The 23,082-nt window shown below is 53.2% G+C and overlaps 8 protein-coding genes across 8 annotated transcripts; 4 read left to right on the top strand and 4 right to left on the bottom strand.

Moving 5' to 3' along the window:
• Positions 1-175: 175 nt before the first annotated feature.
• EI97DRAFT_431938 (uncharacterized protein) lies at positions 176-4,831 on the top strand. The gene is made up of 6 exons (XM_033798054.1): positions 176-731; positions 782-1,062; positions 1,133-1,586; positions 1,782-2,552; positions 2,605-2,667; positions 2,715-4,831. Exons 1-6 carry the CDS (start codon positions 522-524, stop codon positions 4,698-4,700), a joined length of 3,765 nt encoding a protein of 1,254 aa, XP_033655404.1. The 5' UTR covers positions 176-521; the 3' UTR covers positions 4,701-4,831.
• A 137-nt stretch (positions 4,832-4,968) lies between these two features.
• EI97DRAFT_431937 (uncharacterized protein) lies at positions 4,969-6,427 on the bottom strand. Its single transcript, XM_033798053.1, has 2 exons — positions 5,729-6,427; positions 4,969-5,635 (listed from the first exon to the last, which is right to left on the bottom strand). The coding sequence occupies exons 1-2, from the start codon at positions 6,315-6,317 to the stop codon at positions 5,250-5,252; spliced, it is 975 nt and encodes a 324-aa protein (XP_033655403.1). The 5' UTR covers positions 6,318-6,427; the 3' UTR covers positions 4,969-5,249.
• Positions 6,428-6,561: 134 nt separating this feature from the next.
• On the bottom strand, positions 6,562-9,445 carry EI97DRAFT_431935 (DUF500-domain-containing protein). The gene is made up of 3 exons (XM_033798052.1): positions 8,827-9,445; positions 8,692-8,777; positions 6,562-8,541 (listed from the first exon to the last, which is right to left on the bottom strand). The coding sequence occupies exons 1-3, from the start codon at positions 9,020-9,022 to the stop codon at positions 6,892-6,894; spliced, it is 1,932 nt and encodes a 643-aa protein (XP_033655402.1). The 5' UTR covers positions 9,023-9,445; the 3' UTR covers positions 6,562-6,891.
• A 485-nt stretch (positions 9,446-9,930) lies between these two features.
• Positions 9,931-13,666, top strand: EI97DRAFT_275897 (uncharacterized protein). Its single transcript, XM_033794320.1, has 2 exons — positions 9,931-12,333; positions 12,383-13,666. The coding sequence occupies exons 1-2, from the start codon at positions 10,102-10,104 to the stop codon at positions 13,310-13,312; spliced, it is 3,162 nt and encodes a 1,053-aa protein (XP_033655401.1). The 5' UTR covers positions 9,931-10,101; the 3' UTR covers positions 13,313-13,666.
• An 87-nt stretch (positions 13,667-13,753) lies between these two features.
• Positions 13,754-15,235, top strand: EI97DRAFT_487929 (enoyl-CoA hydratase/isomerase family protein; the record flags this gene model as incomplete). The annotated part of the gene is made up of 3 exons (XM_033802189.1): positions 13,754-14,061; positions 14,109-14,642; positions 14,698-15,235. 3 exons carry the CDS (start codon positions 13,754-13,756, stop codon positions 14,846-14,848), a joined length of 993 nt encoding a protein of 330 aa, XP_033655400.1. The 3' UTR covers positions 14,849-15,235.
• On the bottom strand, positions 14,882-16,235 carry EI97DRAFT_275854 (60S ribosomal protein L20). The gene is made up of 5 exons (XM_033794319.1): positions 16,201-16,235; positions 16,147-16,150; positions 15,601-15,785; positions 15,374-15,550; positions 14,882-15,321 (listed from the first exon to the last, which is right to left on the bottom strand). Exons 2-5 carry the CDS (start codon positions 16,148-16,150, stop codon positions 15,163-15,165), a joined length of 525 nt encoding a protein of 174 aa, XP_033655399.1. The 5' UTR covers positions 16,201-16,235; the 3' UTR covers positions 14,882-15,162.
• Positions 16,236-16,360: 125 nt separating this feature from the next.
• Positions 16,361-18,573, top strand: EI97DRAFT_431932 (uncharacterized protein). The gene is made up of 6 exons (XM_033798051.1): positions 16,361-17,073; positions 17,122-17,197; positions 17,246-17,395; positions 17,456-17,517; positions 17,566-17,998; positions 18,136-18,573. Exons 1-6 carry the CDS (start codon positions 16,469-16,471, stop codon positions 18,217-18,219), a joined length of 1,410 nt encoding a protein of 469 aa, XP_033655398.1. The 5' UTR covers positions 16,361-16,468; the 3' UTR covers positions 18,220-18,573.
• A 1,588-nt stretch (positions 18,574-20,161) lies between these two features.
• EI97DRAFT_275806 (uncharacterized protein) lies at positions 20,162-21,222 on the bottom strand. The gene is made up of 2 exons (XM_033794318.1): positions 20,926-21,222; positions 20,162-20,872 (listed from the first exon to the last, which is right to left on the bottom strand). The coding sequence occupies exons 1-2, from the start codon at positions 21,102-21,104 to the stop codon at positions 20,245-20,247; spliced, it is 807 nt and encodes a 268-aa protein (XP_033655397.1). The 5' UTR covers positions 21,105-21,222; the 3' UTR covers positions 20,162-20,244.
• Positions 21,223-23,082: the final 1,860 nt, after the last annotated feature.

Genomic DNA, 23,082 nt, shown 5'->3' with positions numbered 1-23,082 from the left:
TCGGAGCAGAAGTAACTGCTGGGAAGAAGTGTTGTCCTCTGTTCGATCGCGATTGGGGTTGTTCGTCCAATCTCTTGGCGCATCGTATGTTTCGTATTCGGTAGCACTGCCACTTTCCAGGTCCAGGTGGATGATAACCCTCTGCGCTTCCTCCGCACGTTCAGATACCTGTTCACTCCGCCTTCATGACGGAATAGCTCCAGTTTGACCAGCTCGTTGGTAACCTAAGCTTCAAGGCTTATTATGGTGTATACCTAGACGAAGGCACCTTTATGCCAATCACGTCGTCTCTCATTTATACCCCGGTGAAACCCCAGCTGCAGCCCGTCAGAAAACCCCGCTTAGCCCTGCGCGCCCTTCACCAACGCTCGGAAGGGCGCCCTATCCCACTTGGCTTTAAGCAAGCACTCATCCTGAGTCACTCTTAATCCGTAAACACCTTCTGGCCCTCGTCTGAAAGGGCGCGATTTTGACCTTCCCCCCAACCAAACACCCGTCCAGCGTCAAGAACTTTAGTCTCAATGGAGAACCAGAACTACGCAGGCTTCCAGTTTGGAATGGACTTCAGTAACATGAATTTCGCCAACACTGCGATGCCTAACCTGTCCGAGGGTAATACCGACACGGACTTCTTTCTGTTCGATGAGGGTGTCGACACGGCTTATAGCCAGTTTGATTCCTCTTTCGCTTCGATGAATACAGAAGCGTATCAGAACCCCACACTGAACCAGGTAAGGTCTTCATGGCATCTCCCAGCAAGCAAGGAACTGATGCTGTGCAGACGATGGATAATACCTTGGCGTCAGGTTCAACATTCAGTCAACTTGACTTTACCTCTCCATCACAGATATTCGGCACATATCCAGTGAATTCTATGAAGCGTCCGCTGCAGATCGATACGCAAGATGCTCCCCAGCGGAAGCGGCATCAAGGTGCAGGGTGCAACAGCAACTTCACATCCCCTCTTCTGTCATCCGCCTCAAGTATTGTGGAGGTCGGCCTTAACGACCAGGCGGCTGATGTGTGCGCTACCTGGTTCAGCAAATACAACGTGCTCCCAAGGTATGTAGCCGCCTCCTGTTCACAGTTTATCATCGCTTCAGAACGTGACGCTTACCTCGTCATAATGTAGTGACCGGCACATCGAGTCTTTAAGCCAGTTAACAGGGGAACCGGCTGCTGCCATCAGGGCGTGGTTCGGTCAAATGTTGAAGCATGGGATTGCAGGTCATGACTCTGCCTACAAGTCACAGACCAGCTTGACACAGTCGCCACAACTCGACGACACTCAGAACCAAACTCAGTTTGAGGCAACTACCCTCAGCCGCACTTGCGACAGCACCACATCGCCTCTGCGTGGTGGGAAGAAAGGATGCACACCCACCAATGATCCCGACCTTCTCCGCCGGGATCCGAACAAAATCTTCCAGTGCACCCGGAAATGCGGCAAACGATACGGGCGGAAGTGCGACTGGAAGCGAAACGAGGAAGAGGGGTATCCTGCTGTGTCGTGGAAATGTAGCTTGTGCATCAGCCAGGGGGTTGACAAGGTGAAGCCATGCTTTAGACGATATCACTTCAAACAGGTAAGTATTGTATCGGTCTATACTGCCTCTCATCTGATCCGACTGAACACGCGCCTGCGCTTCCTCTGTCCTGCTGTTTTCCAGGCTCGATTTAACAGTCGGGAGGCTCAGGACAGATGGAGGAATTGCAGGGTGGTGTGCAGTTGCGGAGAGCCTTGGTACGCGTCTCGCATTACATGTTGCTGACGGTAATAGCATTTTGGGAACATTCACCCAGGCATGAATTTTGAAGACTATGAGAAGGACTCCCTGATCCGTACCGACTCCACTTTCCCCCGCCACTGTGGATTCTGCACTCACCGGTTCGAGTCCAGGCAGGACAGAATCGATCATATCGCAGAGCACTTTGCGAACGGGAAGTGCATGCTAGACTGGAAGGATCCAGAAGACGACCAATCCCCAGATGAGGGCGACGATGATAGCGGCGATGACAACAATGCCCCCGATAGTTTCCAGGGCGGTGAGGGTCCGTCCAGCGGCCGACCTGATGGGCAAGACTATTCGGGCGGCAAGCAGGACGAAGGCGGTGATGGCAGCAACGGCTACAATCCCTTCGGCGGATTCGGCCAATACCAATACCTTTCGACCCAGCTATCGGACGCTGTGCCCGCATCTGGCTCAAACCAGAGTTCAGGGGAGCCTTCTGGGTGCCAGCTCGCAGACGAAGAGTGCTTCAAGGTCGGAGAAGTATCTGGTATGAACCTGGTGCTACAAGAGGTGGGATTGGATCAGGGTAAGGAAGAGCGGTGCTCAACGTTCACTCAGGATGCGTGCCGGCTGGAGAAGAACGTGGGTGCCTCTGAGGCAACCATCCTACCTTCGCTCGAGAGTTGCTGTGACGATGGTTTGAACACCACGGTATCGCTGATCCCAGGGCCCTCTCTTCCTCCCCCACCATTACTTCCACCCGTAACACAAGGCCTGATGCCTTACACGTGCCATCACTCACACGAGAATCAGTCTGCGGTACGTCCCTTTCCCTCCATGCATTAGATGGCCGATACTGACTCTGGCGTAGGTGCAGAACCTTGATGATGATCACAGTGGCATTGTTAGTGAAACGGTAGACTTCAAACAAAAGGTAATTTCAACATCTAGAATCCTCCTGAACATAACTGATAGGTTTAGATGGTCCTTCATGAAAAGGCGCTGGAAGGTGATCCAACGAGCAAGGGAGCCGGTAATGGCTCCCTGTGGTATTCAGACGTCAACACGCTACTCGAAGATAGAAGATCTGCCTCACCAGGGGACCCCTACCTGGAGTCGCAGTCCTTCCTAAGTGTCAAGCTCCTTGGTGCTGGTGGCTTCAGTACAGTCGATGAAGTCGTCCATCAAGATACAAAGCTCAGGATCAGTCGCAAGACACTGAAGAACCGCGAAGAGTCGGCGATTGAAGAGCTCAAGAAGGAAGTCGGTGTTCTTCAGAAGCTCCGCCATCCCCATATTATCCGTTTCCTCGGTGCCTATGCCAAGGATGAGAAGGTCTCGATCCTTCTCACACCTGTCGCAGACACGACGCTAGCCGTATGGCTCCAGCGCATGCAGACTGGGGAGATACAGAGACCTGTTGGCCTACTGGACACGGTCTTGAACATGTTCGGATGCCTGGTTTCGTCGATCAGGTACCTCCACGAGCAGCGCCCCGTAATCACACATGGCGACATCAAACCGCAGAACATCTTGGTCATGCACAACAACGGGGAGATGCCGCATGTAATCCTGAGCGACTTCGGTGTCAGCTCATTTACCGATCAGCAGGAGGATACCGCGCCACTAACTCGCCGCTACTGCGCACCGGAAATTCCATCGGGTGTGAAGCGCGATCAAGCCGCCGATATTTGGAGTCTGGGATGTGTCTTCATTGAGATGCTGGTTACTGCACTGGACAGGAGCGGAACTCAAACGCTAGAGTTCCGGAAGCAGTTCTCCGGACGCCATGGCAAGTATTACTGGCAGGATCTTGCTGGCTTGCACGGTTGGCTGTGCACCTTCACGGACCAGGCAACCAACGCAAAGGAGCTGGTAGCCCTACAGACGATTCAGTCCACACTGAGGATGGAGCCCAGCGAACGTCCCACAGCAGCCGAGTTGGCACTAATCTTCACGCCTGCGGCGTGTTGTCTGGCGTGGGCGAACGAGCAAGCGTCCTTCCCAGCACCGCATGAAGAGCTGGACATGGTGCAACAATTCCTCAAGGAAGAATTCAACAAGGGACTTGATGAGGTAACCAGCCCTGGTGTCTTGCCGCTGTCGCAAATACCCCAGCCAAACCCATCGCCGGTACAGCTGAAGGAGTGGCTTGACAAGTGTACCCACGGCCATGAATCCTGCCATTCACGCTCACCCGAGGCCGGCAAACTACCCACTCGCCTACTGGATATCCGGCCTGATGAGGCGGACAACGGTGCGGATAGACTACAGAGCATTCGACTCATTGACACCGCCGAGTTGGCCGGTCCTGTCGAGTATGCCGCGCTCAACTATACCTGGGGCGATGACGACCTTACCCTATCCTCTGCGATGCTGGAGACCGACCTTTGCCTGATTCCGCGACCCATGCTTTCCACGCAGCTCAACGACGCCATCACGGCAGCAGAACATATGGGCCTACGCTACATCTGGGTCGACTCGCTCTGCGTAATCCAGGACTCGGAGGCGGACAAACAACAGGAATGCGCCCAGATGGCATCGACCTACCGCAACGCCCTCATAACCATCGTCGTCGGCCACGCCAACGAATCTGTCATATCGACTGACATGACTTCCGAAGCATCATCATCATCCACATCGCCGTCCACGCCCAGCCACCTCCAGAAGGTCTGGCAATCCGCCGGCTTCGCCTGGGATACACGCGCCTGGGTACTCATGGAGCGTCTCCTCTGCAACCGCATCCTCCATCTCACCGAAGGCCAGATGTACTGGGAGTGTCACTCGCTCAAGGCCAGTGAAACCTTCCCCAACGGTCTGCCGTCGCTCGTCTGGGAGAAGGTGCATACGAAGCCCTCGCCCAAGCAAGGGTCGGCTTGCTGTCAGCAGAAGATTACCGTTTGCAATGATCGCCACCGCAGGGGCTCGCCGGATCGCTCCCTATGTTTAGGGCATCCAAAGTGTTAATAAGAAAAGAAGAAGAAAAAAAAAATGCTGAGGGGGATCTACCACGGCTTTCCACGTTCGACTAAACATTTCCTTGCAATTTCTTCTGTAGGTTAGATTACTTGGTCAATGAATGCAACGCAATTTCGTAGATTATACTTTTGACATGAGTGGCGTTCCGTGTTAAGGCGTGATATAATGCGATGACGGAGGCACGATCAAAGTAGTCGTGGCGTATGCCATATGACTGCCACGCCCAACTGCTCTGTCGGAATGGGACAGCCGCTTTGTGAAACTCGCAATTCATCGTACATGAAAAGGGCCTACCTAGTTGTAAGAGCCCGTGAGACGCTCCGGTCGCCCTTGGAAGGGGATCAAGTTGCGAGATGTTGTCAAAGCGGAACGACGCTTTGGCAGTCCCTGGAGCCTGTGCATAGATAATAGAGCCAGTTACAAGAAGACCACATGTCATGACATATCGCTGGTGCTCAAGTGCATACCATTTCCACAGCCCAAAAGGCAAAAGAAACTCTTTTCAGAAGGGTATCCTCCCTGTTGCATCTCCCCAGCCTACTCCATAACCCTAACCTTCCCCCTCCTCCTCCTCATCTCCTCGACCCTCTCCCTATCCTTCTCAAACGCCTTCCGCAACTCCACCTCCCTCTCCTTCCTCTTCTCCCTCGTCTGAAACCGATAAAAGTCATCTTTCACCCCGTTCTTCTTCCTCCTCTCCTCCAGCTCCTTCTGCTTCCTCTCCGCGTCCTCGAGCCGTGCGGGGCCCGCGCGACCGCCTCTTGTAACGGTGATGAAGCCGTCTTCGTCGGGGACGGAGCGCGCTTTGAGGCGCAGGCGGTTGCGTGCAGTTTCGGCGGCGGTGAATTGGGAGAGGTAGGCGTTTATGCTGGATTGCAAGAGGGGTTTGGCGGGGAAGGTTAGCGCGTGGTGTTGTTTGTAGCCTGCAGTTGAATCTGTTAGCACCAGCTAAGTCCATCACCAGGGTCGACGTCAAGAAAATCCGAGAAGACGAAGAATAAAAGGGAGCCACCTACGTTGCACACCCAACACCACCTCCCCACCCACCCATCTGATTTCCCTCCCCTCCTTCACAGCCGCGCGAACCTCCTTCCACGCCCCCCTCGCGCTCGCCTTATCGACAAACACCACGACGGCACACGCTCCACTCGGCCTCAACTCCCCCTTCCACACCCGTGGTAACGCGCTCTCCTCATCTTCTACCACCCCCTCCGCAACAACCTCCTCATCCCTCTTCCTCTTCCTCCCCCTGCCTGAAGACCCTGCTGCCATTGAAACCACAGGCGCATGTTTATACCGCTTCCAACTCGGCGCCGCCGGCACGGAGCCATCGAATTCCACCCTCTCGACCCTCAGCCCGCCGAACTGCTCCGCAAACAGCGTCCGCAGATTCGCTTCGTTGGCGTCGAAGGGGACGTTGGAGATGAAGAGGCTGCGGTCCGCGTCTGGGTCCGGATGAGAGGGCTCGTGCGGTTTTATGTAGAGGTAGTGTTTCGCATCGTTGCATTGGGATGGGAGGCTGGGGAGGGAGGGGAGGGTGAGCGGGAGGATTGCGAAGCCGGAGACGGTTTTTGGTGGCCGTTTGGCTGCTTTGTTCGAGGCCATGGGATTTCGTGTGTGCGTTGAAACCCTCGGCGTATGGGGGTGTTATTTTTCCGGGCGGGAGTAGGTGTGCGCTTCGGGATGATGTGTGGTGATATTTTCGGGCGGTTGATGTTCAATGTTGGAACTTTTTGAGCATGGACCTCTTTGGCAAAGTTAGGTTAGTGTGGCGCAGTCGTGGCTGGTCTGGATTTGCTTCAGTGCATATATTCGTCTGCACTCACAATCAGGATTGTAACCCTCTCGATGAAAGCAAAAAAAAAGTATATATATATATATATGTAATAAACAATACTGTTGACTATTCGTGATTCGCACCTGTGGGATACCACACCTCATACATACCATGGCCACATACCAGCACGAGGTTCACTAGACCAAAATCCTCCAAATGCGCCTTTCATAAGCATATACATGATACCATAATAAGTCATTAAATGCCATACGCCATACCCAAGGGAGCTTGAGGGCCAGAAGTAATCTTACCCAAATACAGATATCCTCGTGACACAAAATAATGTTCAGTGGAACTCACTGATCCCTCCCACAAAACGTCGGATCATTAAAAGCACTTCCCTCAATGGAAGCTGCCTGGTACTTGCCTAGGCGGGGACGAAGGCGCAGAAATGAATGCGTTGTCCTCTTGTTTTTGTAAGGCGTTCAGTTTGCCTTTCGCCACTGGCTGATGATCGGTCGGTCCCAATGCTTCCATCGAGGATACGCTCTCATGAGACGAATAACCGGATGACGCATCATTTCGAAGCGAGGGCGTTGGCGGCGACCCTGGATGGTCAGGAGAAGGGCCGCAGGCCATATCGCGTGATTCGCCAGGTGTGTTGCCCTCGCTGGAGAAGTTCGAGTTATCAGAATGTCGCTTGCGAAGCGGGCTTCGGGGCGGTAGCTTCGGAGGGACAGGTTTCGGAACAGTGACGATGCGTGCGCGGGTGACCATTTGCGGAGCGGAAGCTTGCAGATATGTAACCGGCTCTACCAGTTCCACATCGTCGTCCGCATCGTCGTCGAGGTGTTCATCAACGAACCCCGATGATGAGTTTGAATTGAAAGTCGATATGTCTTTCATATCGTCGACGCTTGTTGCTTTGTTGTTATCATCTTCATATCCCTTTTCTGACGTGAGTGCCCGTTCTTCCTCTTCCTCTGCTGCTGTTTCAACTGAGATCTTTGGATGGGGCTCGTCCTTGATATCATCTGTCTGGGAAGCGCTTGCTCTCCTCGCATCGTCTATGCTCTTTTCTTCTGGTATGTCTCTCATCCCACTACTCGACGGCGGTCCAGGTGTGGGTGGCAGGTTTGAGTTCTCTTGTGGCGACGAAGGAGTTTCAAGGTCCGTTTGAGTCTCTGAATCTACCATTATACTTTGACGGCTCTCCGCGATACTGCTCATAGCGCTTGTCCGCCAGCTTGATCTTCTGCTTCTTGCCTCCATGGTCGAGCGATCCATGCTATGCCGGAATGTCGTGTATATAGGACTAGTTGGACTAGGTTTGAATTCGAACTGCTCGCTTGTCGGCCTTCTCCGAGTGCCGGCTTCTCTGATCTCGAGCCCCGCTTGTTCCAGAGCCAACACTCCGAAAGGATCTGGATCCTCACTGTTTGGTACTCCAAATACCTTTTTCTCGCTCTCAACTTCAAAGTCTGCGGGGGGTGCCTCGTCAGGTAGCAGGGACTGGTCAAAGTCGGTATCCCCCTGGGCGGCTCTGAGGGTCTCTAAAAGCCTCCGTGTCTCGTACGGGGCATGTCGGACTTTGCCAGCCAAAATTTCCTTGACACCAATGCGCTCGCCATAGAATCTCTCGTTCTCGTCTGTCCGTTCAATGATGATCGTTCCATCGACCTGTACTCCTGCGTAAAGGCCCCGCGACTTCAGGTAGGTGAAGATTGGTGCTTGACGCTTGTGAAGCTCAGTCTCTAGCATGCCTCCTACGCCAACAGGACCTGCAACAGCGCTGATCTCGCCCCCCAACGTGCATCGTATCTTGGAGAAGGCTTCGAGGGCTTTCTGGGTGTTGATGACGACCACGCAATCGTATATGTCCACTCCTGCTAAGAAGCCTAACCCTGCGGTATGGAGCATGATGCCCGACGGTGGAGACCACGTCCCGTCCTCTTTGCGGCCAATGAGTATTCCACTGCCTCCGGCGCCGGAAACCCACAGCCCCGTTCGCATAACCGTGAAAACAGCGAGTCCCTTGGCATTCTTGATCACCTGCAAAGGTTGCGGTTAGTATCAAGGTCCCTGCCCAACGTTCATAAAGCCTGAGGCGTCTTGCCGTAATTGTATGCACTATTTGCGCAAGCGGCGCAAACAGGTGAAATATGCGCGCACTCTACAGGCAAGCAGGGCCAAGGGACGTACCTCTGGCGGGATCTTCTTGACCACCTTCTGCTTCGATTTCGGGCCATCTGTGTTTGGGGTCTCCTCTTCGACGTAGAAGCCATCCTCTATTGCTAGTTAGCAAGTCTTCGCACCTACTCGCGAAGGTTGGCATACTGCAGAAGCTCCTCAGAATCCTGGCGGCCTTGTCGCTTTCCTTGTCTAGAGTTGTCGGCCAAAAAGCTTCAGCGCCCACTTTGTTTGAGAGCCTGTTTATCGGGGGCCCGAGTTTGTCCACCCATCCGTACAGTTTATCGAAGCCAGCCTTGCTGCCGGTCTTTGTTTTCGCCCAGATGCCCTGCTTGTGCACCATGGCTCGGAGCGCAAGCCCTCGAAAAGTGAACGAACGGCAAAGTGCTTAAGAAGCGGCGCGATCAGAATCCGACATAGGTCGCAGTCAACGCCGTGAGAAACGAAAACGAACAGTGGGTGGAGTTGCAGTAGGGCAGAGACAACAAGGCGTGTATGAATGGGACGTTTGCGGGCAGAGCAGCCTGAGCAGGGGCATCATCTGTATATGTCATAGGCAGTCAGTCCCAAGGCGGCGCCGCTAGGCGACGGCAGCGGCGTTTTTTGCCAACAGGTTCGGGCGAGCCAACTCCAGCCATGTCAGTGGGCGTTCGCTCGTGGTCAGTCTTCATCATCAGCTGCGCATCCCTGCACAGTGTACCTTAATCATCACCAAACAAGAAGACGCCCCTGCAGCGATCCGCCGTTGCGAGCGTTGTGCCCTCGTAGTCCGGTGCAGATATATTGAAGACATGGGCGAAATGCGCGTGGTATCATGTATGAAGTCCGAATATGGAACATGGGGGGGCTAGGACTGCGGGCGCAACATCTGATTCGGCACAAGGACACCTCCTCGCGGACCCAAGCCGCAGCGACGCTGGCGATACATAAGCAGGCCTCATTGTTGGGCTGACGGGCTGCCAACGTTTCGACGGTCTTTGGGTCCTTGGGAAAGGCGACGTGAGAACTCCGTTTTTTTTGGTACCCAGGGCGTAGCACAGAATGATAATGGTACCCACTCGGGTATGATGACACAGCATCCAGTCCCCGTGTGGCAAAACCGCGTGGAAGAGAGAAGCATGCCAAGCAAATGAGGGAACTCGACGCCAAGCCGCTCTCTCGGATGTGCGGAGAATAGTTTGGCCGCGAGATTGGGGTTCGTCAAGGCCGCATTTGTTTCTCGTGATGGTCTGTTTAAGCAGTTGTCTCTTCAGCTCTTTACACCCTCGTCTTCTTCGGGGCGATTGAAAGACGCGCGTAGCTTCCCGAAGCTCAAGTGCACCGTCGGAAACCCGTTTTATCGACCAACTACCGAAGAACGCGCATCGATTCAAGACGACGCGCACGGGAGAACTGTTGGAGCCTCACCGGAGCTCTACCGCAATGTTTCGCGACGCGACCATTTCTCCCGATCGCAATGGCCCTTCCACTACCCCAGCAGGGCCTCCACCAGGACGCTCGTTATCCTTTGTACCATCCTCCACTCCAGCAGGTCCACCACCGGCTCGTCTCAACTTTGGCATTACCCGTTTGAATCCCTCCAACCCCGGGAGCTTCAATTTCAACCGAACCGACTTCAACAGCTCTCCTCCCAAAACCGAGTTAACCGGCGTCGGGAGTGGTCTCTTCCACGCACCCACGTCACCGCGACCAACTTCCCAGCGTGGGAAGACCACCAGTGGCTTCCGCGTTCCCAGCAGTCCTCCGGATGATGAGGAGGATGACGAAGATGCAGAGGGCTCCGAGGAGGCAGACGAGGACATGGAGGACGACGCCCAGGAGGGGGAAGAGGAAGAGGAGGAGGAGGATGATATGGCCGAGGACGAGGAAGATGCTTTACACGGTCAGCACTATGACATTCGGTCGCGCGGCAATCCTCGGCTTTCTCAATCGATAATGTCTCGAAACAGTCTCACGGACGATGTTCTAGTTGCTCCGATGGTCCGAGCTGGAGTCAAGCAATCGCAGTACGATCTAACCAACATGGCCAAAGGCCTTACCTCCAATGTTGAGCGACCGACTTTGCGAGAGCCCGATGACGTGATCCTGGCGATTGAAGAGCTGCTAGAAAAGTTGCATGAGTCCTTCATTTCGGATGCTCCAGAACGCCGGACCGCACTGCTCTGTGAAGCTTCTCGAGAGCTGCTGGCTGTGTTGGAAGTTTCGGCAAATGCAACCAGAGATCAGTCCTTAATCGACGCACATGAATTAACGAGTCTTCTTCTCAGTATCCATCATCCTACCCCCATTCTTCATCAAGATCAACAATCGTCGTTGTCCCTTGTGGCCCGGCGGTCGGAACCCGCACGCTATACTCCCATCCCGCGCGTTTTACTGGACTGGCTGAACAAATTCACGCCAGCTCTATCTGAAGTTGCCTTGGTTATGCGAGAGAAGGAAGGGTACTCGGCCCACGAGGCGTTTTGGGATGCAGTCCTGTTCTCCGTGGTACGAGGCAACTTTGCGGACGCCCTAAGGTTGCTCAAAGGTGCAAATTTCGCTGTGGCAGAAACAGCCGCAGCCGATGGGCTAGGAGACGATGGCTATAGTGGCGACCATCTCTATAACACAAATCAGGTTGTACACGCGGCAATAGAGCTCCTCCACGAATGCCCTGCTGTAGCATCTGACGACTGGGATATCAGGGGTCACGAATGGAGTATATTTAGAAAACGAGTACAACTGGCTATGAAAGATCTACAGGAATACGCCGAGGGAAGCAGCCAAAGTCGGCACAGTATCTCGCAAAATTTCGAAGCCCAACACTTTGGGCTGTCTCAATCCCAAAATGACTTCAACCTAAGTGTCGCCAGTCGCAAAGCTGAGAGCAGAGTGCCCTGGTCCATATACGAGAATTTGAGCCGGCTGTATCGACTGCTCTTGGGCGGAGAAGAGGATATCATGGCAGCAGCTGGAGATTGGTTGGAGGCTGTGATAGGGCTCACGGTTTGGTGGAATGGGGATGAGGAGGATATACCGCAAGGGTCATTTGCTGCGAGCCGCCGTTCCGTGGCGCGGTCCTCGCAAAGGGTGCGTGACGTGGATGTGACACCGATAAAGGCCTACTGTGATCGCCTGGCGGCCTCCTTTGCAGCTGTTGTCGAGAGCAAGGAGGAGGAGTTCGGTATCGATCCCACAGACCGCGTGGAAGTTGCCTTAGCATGCGTCCTTGATGGCAATATCGAAGGAGCATTGCACATTTTACGTAGCTGGTCTTTACTTTTGGCATCTGCTGTGGCAGAAGTGGCCAGTAGTGGAGACTGGTTCCGCCGTCCAGGTGGCATCATGGACCAGTTCGATGAAAGCGACCTTATGGTGCTCAGTTACAACAATGAGCAGCCACGGACAGGCCTTTCCAAGGACGACTTGTTGATCTCATACGCGGATCAATTGGCTTCAAGAGACGTTTTCCGCACTGCGGACGACAAGACCGTACGGGAGGGTTGGGAAATGGCAGTCAGAGTTCTGGAACGACTAGATGACCATCAGCGTCGAGACTCACGGATCGACACTATTCTCCGCGACCTCAAGCTTGACTCGTCAGAACGCGTTGACAAGATTACCCAACTGTGTCACAGCATGGGCCTGATTAAACATGCCCGAAATATCGCGCTGGTAAGCCCAATGTCGAAACGTTCCGAACCTCACTCTAACCATGCCGCAGAGTTATGCCGAGCGTCTTCGGAACAGCACGCAGAATTACGGCGACACGCTATTGTATTATGCACGTGCACATCAGACGGGCAAGATACAAGAGGTCCTCCGCGTGCTCGTGGCTCACTGCTTGGTAAAATCCATAGCATATCCGCCGTCCGCCGAGCTTGACGAGAGCCTCAAAGCCCTGATAATGTCACCAAAGCAGACGCTCACGAAGCTTGCGTCATTGGACGCAGATGCTGCACATATGCTGTCGAACCACCTCAGTGGTTACGCCACGATTCGGAGGTTCTATGATCTTCGGGATGAGTGCATTCTCGCAACTGACGGACAGAAGCCAGCACATAGACCTATGGCTAGGAAACGTGCCGCAGCCAACGCTTTGATGGTCATCATCTCCAGTGCAGCTTCCAGTATTCGAGGAGGGCTTTACGACCCCGAAGTGGAGACTGTGGTGCAGGTGGATGTGTTGCTTCCTCTTCTCGGGGAAGCCCTCCTTTTTGTCAATCAGAGCAAACGCACACTCACTCTGGAACACTTGTACTCGCTTTTGGCAGCAGTGGAAGACCTGGACACGGCTCCGAGCATGATTCGCGCACAGTGCGAAGAAGTGCTCTCCACGACCCTCACGGCAGCCCACGATGGTCGAGCGCCGTCGTCTCGTTCCCTAATGCAGAAGTCTACTTCCAATTTGACTACGGCTTCCAGTCAATACTCTCTAATCGGCAGCACCGACTTTGGCTCTATCGAAGGGCAGAGCACAGATAGCAGCACGGTGCTGGTAAAAGGTGGTACAGTCGATGACGCAAAGAGGGCCTGGGATTGGAGAAAGGGGTTCGACAAAGACGCGAAAGGGAGCGATGTCATCAGGGTATTAAGGTTAGGGATCGCAAGAGAAATGGCGCGAGCTTTTGCAGAGGGTGGATATAACCACTGATGGAGCTGTATATTAATGATACCACATTGAGGAGCTTGGGAAAGGGCATGAAATGCGTCTAAGGCAACGGCGTCACTGCATTGGTTATGGCGCTTTTCTCTTAAGCTTCACTTTCCGCTCTTCTCATCTGATTTCCTTTCTCCTACCGTGGACCGAAACGGCAAAATATGGGACAGTCATACTGTTCCCAACAGACTCATTAACTTCGACTCGGCGTCGTCAGTGGCTCACTGTCGCCAAGCAGAACTCCCAACCTCGGCTCATCTCAGCATTCCCGACTCTCCACTTCCAACAAGCAGTAGATGAACATGAAGCGGCACAGGTCCGCTGGACATTGAGATGTAGCTTGATCCCTTCGACTAACTCTCCTCGACTTATCCTCCCCCAGCCTCCTGAAATCCAGTTCCACCTCCTCCACCTCCCCTCACTAACAATAATTCAATGGCGAGCCCCAACCCCAACATCACACTCCCCAAATCCTACAATGACCTCCCCTTCACGCAGATAAAAACCCAGCACTACGAAAAGGACCCCTCCATCATCATCCTCACGCTATATCGCCCCAAGAACAACAATGCCTTCACGAACACCATGATGCTGGAGATCGAGCAGGCGTACAGCATGTTCAACATTGATGACCGCGTGCGTGTTATCGTAGTTACGGGCCACGGACGCATCTTCTGCGCAGGCGCAGATCTGGAGATTGGTTTCAGGAAGACGGATGAGGCGGCAAATGAGCATAGGGATGGGTATGCCCTCTTCACATTTCACACATATCCTACCCCCCACCCTCCAGCTTCGCAGGCCACATGCCCAACAACGCCGTGAAGGGAGAAAATACTAACCAAACCACTCCACGCAGCGGCGGCCGCGTAACCCTCGCCATCCACCACTGCCGCAAGCCCACCATCGGCGCCCTGCAAGGCTCCGCCGTCGGCATCGGCATCACCATGACGCTCCCCATGAACATCCGCGTCGCCTACAAGGGTGCAAAAATCGGCTTCGTCTTCGCCCGCCGCGGCCTCATCATGGAAGCCTGCTCGTCCTTCTTCCTGCCCCGGCTCATCGGCCACTCGCGCGCCATGCAGGCCGTCACCACGGGCCAGACGTATCTGGCTAGCGATCCCGTGTTCCGCGATTTGTTCGCGTATACGATGGAGAGGCCTGAGGAGGTGCTGCCCAAGGCGCTCGAGATTGCGGAGGAGGTGGCGAGGAATACGAGTACGGTGAGCACGTTTCTTATGAAGGAGCTTATGTATCGTGATGCTGGGAGCGCAGAGGGCCAGCATTTGTTGGATTCTAGGGTTATTTATGAGCTATTCCAGACTCCGTAAGTCGTCTCATATCGATCACTACGCTGAATTAGCCATACTGACATGGAATAGGGATAACATGGAAGGAGTTGAGTCTTTCTTGCAGAAGAGACCTCCCAAGTTCACGGGTACCATGGAGAACACAAATGTCTTAGCATATCCGTGGTGGATGCCAATCGATGTTAGAGCCAAGGGAGGTCCTGTAGCCAAGCCGAAGATTTAGAAGGTTTCTGAGGCATGGTGTCCATGGTCGAACTGAAACGAAAACGAATCGAGTCGTCAGCAATCATTTCTTCATTGCTATCTCACCCACATGGTGGCCATGCGCTGGTGCTCTAGGACTCGGGTATTCCGTCCCGACACACATTTGTGCCGTCACACCCTCTCACCACGCCCTTTTCGCCTGATTTGGATTGAACATTTTAGGGATTTTGATTCGTGCCTAGTATACTTCATCCTTGAAGCCATGCAGAAGAACCCCCAAAAGCCATATCATCCGGGCCCATCCAGTTTGCACTCCACAGAAGGAAAACACGCTTAGAAGAAAGTCGAAGGTCGGCGGGCAGCAAAGATCTTCTTGCTGGTGGTCTTGTTGACACGGTGGGGCAGAGGGAACTTGAGGTTCTTCTCCAGGAGCTGCTTGATGTATGGGCGGCGGATGTCGGCAGTCTTGGTGACCTCAACGACCTTGAGGATCTGCAGACTGGGTTAGCATATGAACTTGCGTCCGACGTCTCGGTGGACGTACGTGGATGGATCGGAAACGGGCCCGGTGGCGGGCAGCCATATCCTGGTACAGGGCGTGGACCGCATCGGTGCGGGACATCTCACGGTACTCCTTGTACATGTTGTGGGTTCCTGAGCGAGAGTCGTAGCGGATCCAGATGCCAAAGTTCTTGACCTTTTCGGGACGCTTCTCGTGGATCTGAAGGTCATCAGCAAAATGAGGTGGTAGAAGAGCTCAGGATGACACACCTCGTTCAGGGAGACGATCTCGCCGTTCGCCTTCTTGATCTTCCTGAGCTTGCCGAGGAAGTACCAGAACCTCGACTTAGCGACCACATCGTTAGGCGCAAAGATGCGCATGCGGTAGAGCTTAGGGGTCGGGTTGGCCTCGGTGGGCAGATGGCGGCCGATGACCTGGTACTCGTGAAGACGACCTAACACACCGTCAGTACCTATTATCCTCGCTCAATCCTGTTGCCCAGTGCCTGCGATTGCTTTCCAAAATGAGAGGACTCAGTAATCCGAGCCGTGTCGTGTGCCATGGTTCATTCAGGTGGGTTCGTCGTGGGTGCGAGGAACGTGCGATATTGTCCAAGTCTATCACGCCTTTTGAAATCCTCAGTCCATCTCCCACGCTCGTCATGCCAGTCCTGAAATAATCTATTCCTCCTCACAATCCCCAGTTGTCCATACGGCCATGATATCGATTCGCGGGTCGCGACGAGATTCGGCCTCTCAGGATTGGATTGCAATTGCAGGGCTGCGCGGGAGGCTGGAAAGGAGGTGAATGCTTACCCATCTACATGCAAGTTAGAAAAACAACCATACACAGTAATATCAAAAACTCACCTTGCTGGCTGCTGGCTGGTTAGTGTTTGTCGAGGTTGACGGTCGGAAGGTGAGGATTTTGGGTTCGCTATTCAATCGTGCGAGGCGCTAGTCCGCTTCGGGCCTCGCCAATCAGAAACCATGAACGACCAACTTCAACCCCGCGAGCTTCACAGGATGCAATAACAACGCGCAATCGCAACGGCATGCCCTAATAATCGAATCTGTCCTCGTCCAACCTTGTCCAAAACCGGCAACTAATGGCTTGAATGTGTAACCGCAATTCGCCATGCAGAGAGCACTCGAACCTTTCAGAATAGCACACGCGAATGGCGACGCATATACCATCGCCGCTCTCCTCAGCCCAGTCGCTCCTCGAGATGATCCCGCTCGATTATATGACTTTCATCGTGCTTCGAACGAGCACCAGGTCGAACCGGAAATACGCAGCGCTCTGAAATACACAAACAAAGCCAAGAAAGCCGAGCTGACCAAGTACGACGAGTTGGCCGCATGGACTGATATCTTCGTGAAGTACTGGAGGGCTGTAGGCGCAATTCTCAGAGCAGAAGAGGCCTCGAATCAAGGCAGGCTTGGAGACCGACACTGCATAGATGTGTATGATGCTTGGAAAGAGCTCGTAAATGCGTTCATGAAGCACCTACAGGATGGAGCAATGCCTCCTTGGGCTCTCATTGCCATGTACTTTACCGCGAATCATCTAAGAAAGCTTGCCATCAAGGCGGATGAGCAAATTTCCAAAACCAAAGGGGCCACGACCTCCAACTCTGTATTCCAAGATGACATCGTGAGCAGCAATGTCCCGCGAAGTGAGAAGCTCGAGGACACAGCTCGTGTTTACAACAGAATGTTTGCCCTGTGCTCGGGAGACAGGTAAGTTCTGTGTCTCAGTTCGTACGCGCTGTACTGATACCTCGATAGGAACCCAGATTTGAATTCATCACGAAAATGGGGAACGTATTATGTGGCCAATCTCCAATTCAAAACTTACTTCAAGGTATGATTACAGTACGTTTGAAGGAACCATACTTTAACTTTTAAACAGCTCAAAAACGTAAGCTTGTCCAAGAACATCGTTAGGTCAGTCGAAGCGCAATCCGACCTGCCTCCCTTCCAACAATTTCCGGCATCGCATAGAGTGACATACAACTACTATGTTGGGGTTCTCGCGTTTCTGCAAGAGAACTATGAGAGAGTCAGTGGCCCGATATGAAGAGCGATTAGAGGGTATTTACTGAGCTGACGGAACCTACAGGCCGAAAAGTGCTTGACCCAAGCTTGGGATCTTTGCCTCCCCGATTCAACGAAAAACCAAGAGTGAGCTTGTTCGATAAGGATGCTGCTTCATAATTGACCCATGCCCAGGTTGATCTTGACTTATCTAATACCATGTCGCCTGATAACCACACACAATATTCCTACTCAAGCACTGCTCTCGTCTTATCCACGCCTCAAACGGATCTTTGGGCCCCTGGTAGCTTGTATCAAAACTGGGGACCTAGCTGGATTTGACCGAGCCTTGGTGGACGCTGAGGACGAGTTTGTCAAGCGTCGGATATACCTAACCCTTGAAAGAGGCCGCGATGTAGCCGTCCGGAATCTCCTGCGCAAGGTGTTTCTCGCTGCCGGCTTCGAAGAGCTGAAAGAAGGTCAGACCGAAGCGGACCGAGTACGAAGGAGTAGGATACCATTGTCACATTTTGCAGCTGCGCTGCGCATGCGAACGGGAGGGCAGGCGAATGGCCAGGTGATCGAGGACGAGGAGGTCGAGTGCATACTTGCAAACCAGATATACAAGGTATGTAATCTTTGGCAGTTCCACAAGCCCCGCACCATCCACAGTGTACCTACGCGGCCTTTATCCATTGCCCCGTCGCCTGTTCCATCTTCAGTATTACTGCGTCCCTCCCATGAATACAAGCTAACAGCTCTTAGGGCTTCATAAAGGGATACATCTCCAGGGAACACTCCATGGTTGTGCTGAACAAGAAAGGCGCTTTTCCGGGCACCGGGGTATGAGGGCTCTGCGCTTTTCATGTGCCACCGTGTGTATATGTATACAACCTACCAGAAAGCTGGATACCTTGCGGACCTCCGGGGCCGCATATAAGATTTGCTAAGATGCATACTCTCATGAACGAGAGCATCTTGCACATGGCAAAACTACGTTCCTTTGCCTTGCGAGGTGGTCTTTCTGACGATGTCGAATGCTTTTGTTGCAGTTAGGCGTCAGTTCTTGCATGGTAAGACGGGAGCCTGGATATCAGGAGGACATTGAAAGGCCTAGATGAGCTCCGCCGCCACGCTTCCATACCATCCTGTTCAACAGAGATAAGTGAACGCCAAATAAAAGCACTAGATTTAGTAGTGCAACTCGCTTCCTTTGGTGATCTAGAATCTGCCTTCATAAGAAGGGCACACGGTGTGTTTGTAATTCATCACAATGTCCCCTACATTTGCCTTGGCGTTGCCTTCAAGACATAGACCACACGACCAATACAGGTACAGGCTTGCAATCCTTCGAGGCCACGTCCCGGGTCCGAGAGGCGTCATCTCCCTCGTAATTGCCATCAGCCCTTCCCTTGGGTGCTGTCCACGCTGTGCTTCTGCCTTGACCGTAGGCAACAGCTTTCGCAATTGGTGACTCATATCACCGTCAGCACATCACGAAGTTAACAGGATGTGACCTAGCCAAAGCCTTTTCTCTCGAACAATTATTCAGCCCCCAAGTCGCCACACCAATACATGCCACCCACCACATTCTTGATGTCGCCACCTCACTCTCACATCCGAGATACGGAAGCGGAAGTCCCTCCAGCGGACTCTTTCTTTGTTGATTATCGTTCCGCTGACTGCAACTCACCGATCGACGGCCGCCGGTCTCGTTGGCCGGGTTTTGCCCATTGTATGCGGGTGACTGGACTGTGTTGGTAGCGCATGAGGAATAAGTGGCGACATTGAGTGCTGGTCTGATTCAGGTGACTGCCAATGACAAAGCCACGGCCGCTGAAGGCGTGGGCAGGAATTGATTGGGCCAGATTTGGGGCGTCATAGGCTGCTTGTGATACCTTCACTGATGGCCCCGTTGTAGCGTCTACAAGTAATAGCTGATAACTTTGGATCACGTAGCATGCTTCACGTTCACGAGCAGAAACTAGAGCGTTACCACCACACAAGAATCAATTTCATCATGTCAAAAGGTATCGAAAATGCAACCACCCATCCCAACCCAGTCCAAGGATCCCCAACGCTCGAGCGGATTAAAAAAACAGTCTAGACGCTCTTTCTTCGATCGGAGCTGTGCAATTTGTGTCCGATCCCTCGCAATAAGAATAGCGTTGCGGAAAAAGCCAGGGAACAGCGAGAAAGAGAAAAGCAAGAGGAAGGAATACGGAATAAGAATAGACGCAGCGTCCCACTGCCGCGGCATAGCCGCGTTCTACGATTTTCGTTTGCCAGCCTGAAGGGAAGGAGAGAAAAAAAGGAACTGAGGAATCAGATAGCTAGATGAGATAGCGCAAGGAAAGATGATCCGATACCACAGCCGTTTCGTTCCGCCCAGACCGAGGAAGGAAAACCATGAGACATGCCGGAGAAAGATAAGAAAGGGGATTATTAATATTGTACAAGGGGTTGGCGAAAATGACTGCCAGAATGGTATATGTGTATAGATGAGATCAGCCGTTAACGCCTTGCAGGAAAGACAAAAAGGTGTAGCCTCGAGAGTATGGGTTCGTAGCCGGAAGGCTGATCGAGGGAAATGTATGGTACAAGAAGTGAAGGCGATTTCCTGATCGGCAGTAACTGTGTAACAGAACGCTTGTTCGCTCGAGATGGAGTGGAGACGAACTGGGTATAAGGGGGAAGGTTGAGCAACATGATGTGTGATGATGAGTCGTGGTGGATGATGAGCGGATGGAGGGGAGAGAGTTGTAGCCTGGAGGACGTAGACCAGACTCCGTCAACAGGCTGTAGGTAAGGGGAGATGGTGGCTCATGCGAGAATGACAGTCGACAGCGACAGTCCTATCGATCGTCGAGACGTTTAGCGAGGGGTCTTCTGAGCAAGGTCGTCCATGTGGTTGACCATAGCGACGAAGAGGTCAAAGAAGAGCTTTCCGCCATTCTCCATCTCTTGCTGCATTGTGCCGCTGCGCTTGAAGGTGTGGCGAGCTCGGATGATGAGAGCGAGGTAATGTGCTCGTAGCTTGGAGTCATTGTCCGGAGTGTTAGCATATGCGAAGCGAGCAGACGTGAGAATGGTGCTGCATTGAACACCAGACTGGAGTCCTTGTTTGCGAAGAGCAAGCTTCTTGAGCTCCGGGAGTCCGTATCGCTCGGCGGCACAGTAGAGCATAGTGTCTTTCAGGACAGGACCAAACGAGGTTTGAATCACAGCCTCACTGGTGCCGTTGCTGTTGCCGCCATCTTCGAGGCCCCAACTGTTCCTCCGTTTGTTGAATTCCAGGCGGGGGTAATAGTCGCCCTTGTAGAGGTACTCGAGCATAGACGAGAAGACTTCGGGCTCCTCCTCCGGTAGGTCGATACGCTTGTTAGATGTCTGAAAGAACTGGTCTCGGCAGGCGGATATGAAGTAGGGTGAGTGGCAGAGGACATCTTCATGAGCCGCAAAGAGGCGTTGCTCACGGCCGACACATATGGTTATGATAGCACTGGGTCATCGTCAGTCCATCGGTACCTCATTGATGGAGTCCATCAGACTTACCTGCCGATACTGGGAGAAGTCTGATTGGAGTGTGGTGAGGAGGCCTGTGCTTGCTGGGCAAGCTTTTCCACCTTCGAAGTATCCCGCAATGAAAGAGTTCTTTTATGTGACTTGGACTTGGTTGCCCGGTTCTGGGAGAAGCTTTCGCCTCGATATCTGGTTTGTCTTGATGAAAACATGATGGATTCTGATGGGGGTATCCCGGGTGAGAGGCAAGAGGGTTCTTGTAATAGGGTGCTCGGAAGTATTTATACAACCCCTGGCACAGGCAACGAGTTGTGCAAATGCACACGCTAGCACGGTCGACAACGGGCGAGGTGTTAGGCAGAGATTCCGTAAGGCAGGAAAAAGGCGCTAGGAGGCAGACCAAGCGGCAGACAGTCGGACTACACGGCTGGTTATATACGCACGCCCGTCAGGAGGCCGCAATCACAGCAGCGACATGGGCACGGTGAAAAATCGACGCGTTATTGGACGCGTAAAGTAGCCCGAAGCTGTGACACGCCCAACGCGAAATCACATGGGGAACTTCACCCGAAGGAGTCAAAGGAGAGTCAGCCAGGGCGTGCTCAGACCACGGGCTGCACAAGGAGTGCAAGGGGCTGTGACTGGGCCGTAACACGAGCCGGAAGACGGCCAACAAGGCGCGGAGATGGCAAAACTTTCTTGATGCTTTGGAAAGGACAAAGGGACAGACGACGAGATGGATGGGAAAGTTGACGAACGGAATTGAAGTCGTCCGTCTAGCGCCCATATCAAAGCAGCTATCAGGTATTCCGTACTCCGTACAAAACAACGTCGAAAGATACCTAGATTGCTCCCGGCTTCGTCTCTCTTCCGTACCGCGAGCTCTTCGCTCCGAGAGCTCCTGGGAGCTTGGGCCAAACGATATGTGTCCAGTACCCTGGGTAATAAGAGCAGGCTACGCCGCAGTGCCACAGCCAGCGACGGGCTCTGGAAGGAACACCTGACGTGAATATCCTCTGCCGTGTGCCCCTGAGTGGCAAACGAAAAGCAAGCATCGAATTCGTTTTTCTGCTGCCTAATCTTCGGCGAGTTTGTTGGAATCCCGAACTCGAAGGTAGAAACGCAAGGAAAAAAAAGTTCGAGCTGACTCTCAGAATCGGAGGTGCTGTTTGACATCTCGATCTGCTCCATTCTTTCCGGTGCCAAGTCTGCTAGTGATAGCCGGAAGGTTGTAGGCAACTTGGCAAAGTTGCGGACCTTGGAGGATGCTTCGACCTTGCAATGCTTGAACGCGTTGTCACGTGCTTGGAGCTCCTCAATTACGCTCCCCATCGAGCTTGGTGCTTCCTTATTATGCAGCCCCTGAATGAACCTGTCTGCATCTGCAGGAACAACGTCACCTTCATGAGTCCTACTCACAGTCCTCTCCCCACCGCTCATCGGACTGCTGAAATCCCTTCGCCGTTCAATCTTCAGTTTTGAAAAGTTCCCTTTAGTTTTGAACTTAATTTCGCTCCCTCAGTTTTACAAGTAAGTTGCGAAGCATAGTTATGCGATTGCACAACTCTCTTCACGGACCTGCTCATTTCGCCGCACTGACTAGTTTTGCGACGTTCTGATCATTACAAACTCCACCCACCAGGAAAAATTCTCTTTCATGCCGAGGTACATACCACAGTATTCATCCCCTATCCTATGCTGCACGGCTCCTAACCCGCACGGAACCCGAGCGCAATGTTCGAGAAGAATTCACTTGTCTCCACGACCCGCCGGCTCTGCTTCCCCGGCCCCCTAAAATCCCGTCTACCCGTCCATCGGTTAGGGGCAACAACGCCACAGCTGTGCGGTCCTCCATGCGAGTGAACAAATCGGTCTTCCTATCGAGATGCCCACGCGATCTCGCCGGGGGGTTACCACAGGGTACCCTGAAGCCCTACGCCCCTGAGTTGGCCTTCCAACGGATACTCCGTGAAAGAAGTAGCCTCATCATTTTTCCTCATCCCATCCCGTAGTGCGATTACGGCTGGATAGACTCATTATTTGGATTTGTTGTCTATCCGGGGATTGCAAGGTGAGTCCTCTCTTTCAGGCGCATGGGCACAATCTGTGGCTATATCGTTAAATCAAGAGTAAACACCCTCGAGATACCGGGCAAGACGTACACAGCTGTGGAAGCCTCAGTCCGTTTAA

The sequence above is a fragment of the Westerdykella ornata genome (genome assembly GCF_010094085.1).
Source record: "Westerdykella ornata strain CBS 379.55 unplaced genomic scaffold EI97scaffold_6, whole genome shotgun sequence".
NCBI lineage: Eukaryota > Fungi > Ascomycota > Dothideomycetes > Pleosporales > Sporormiaceae > Westerdykella > Westerdykella ornata.
This window is presented reverse-complemented; position numbering and strand designations above follow the sequence as displayed.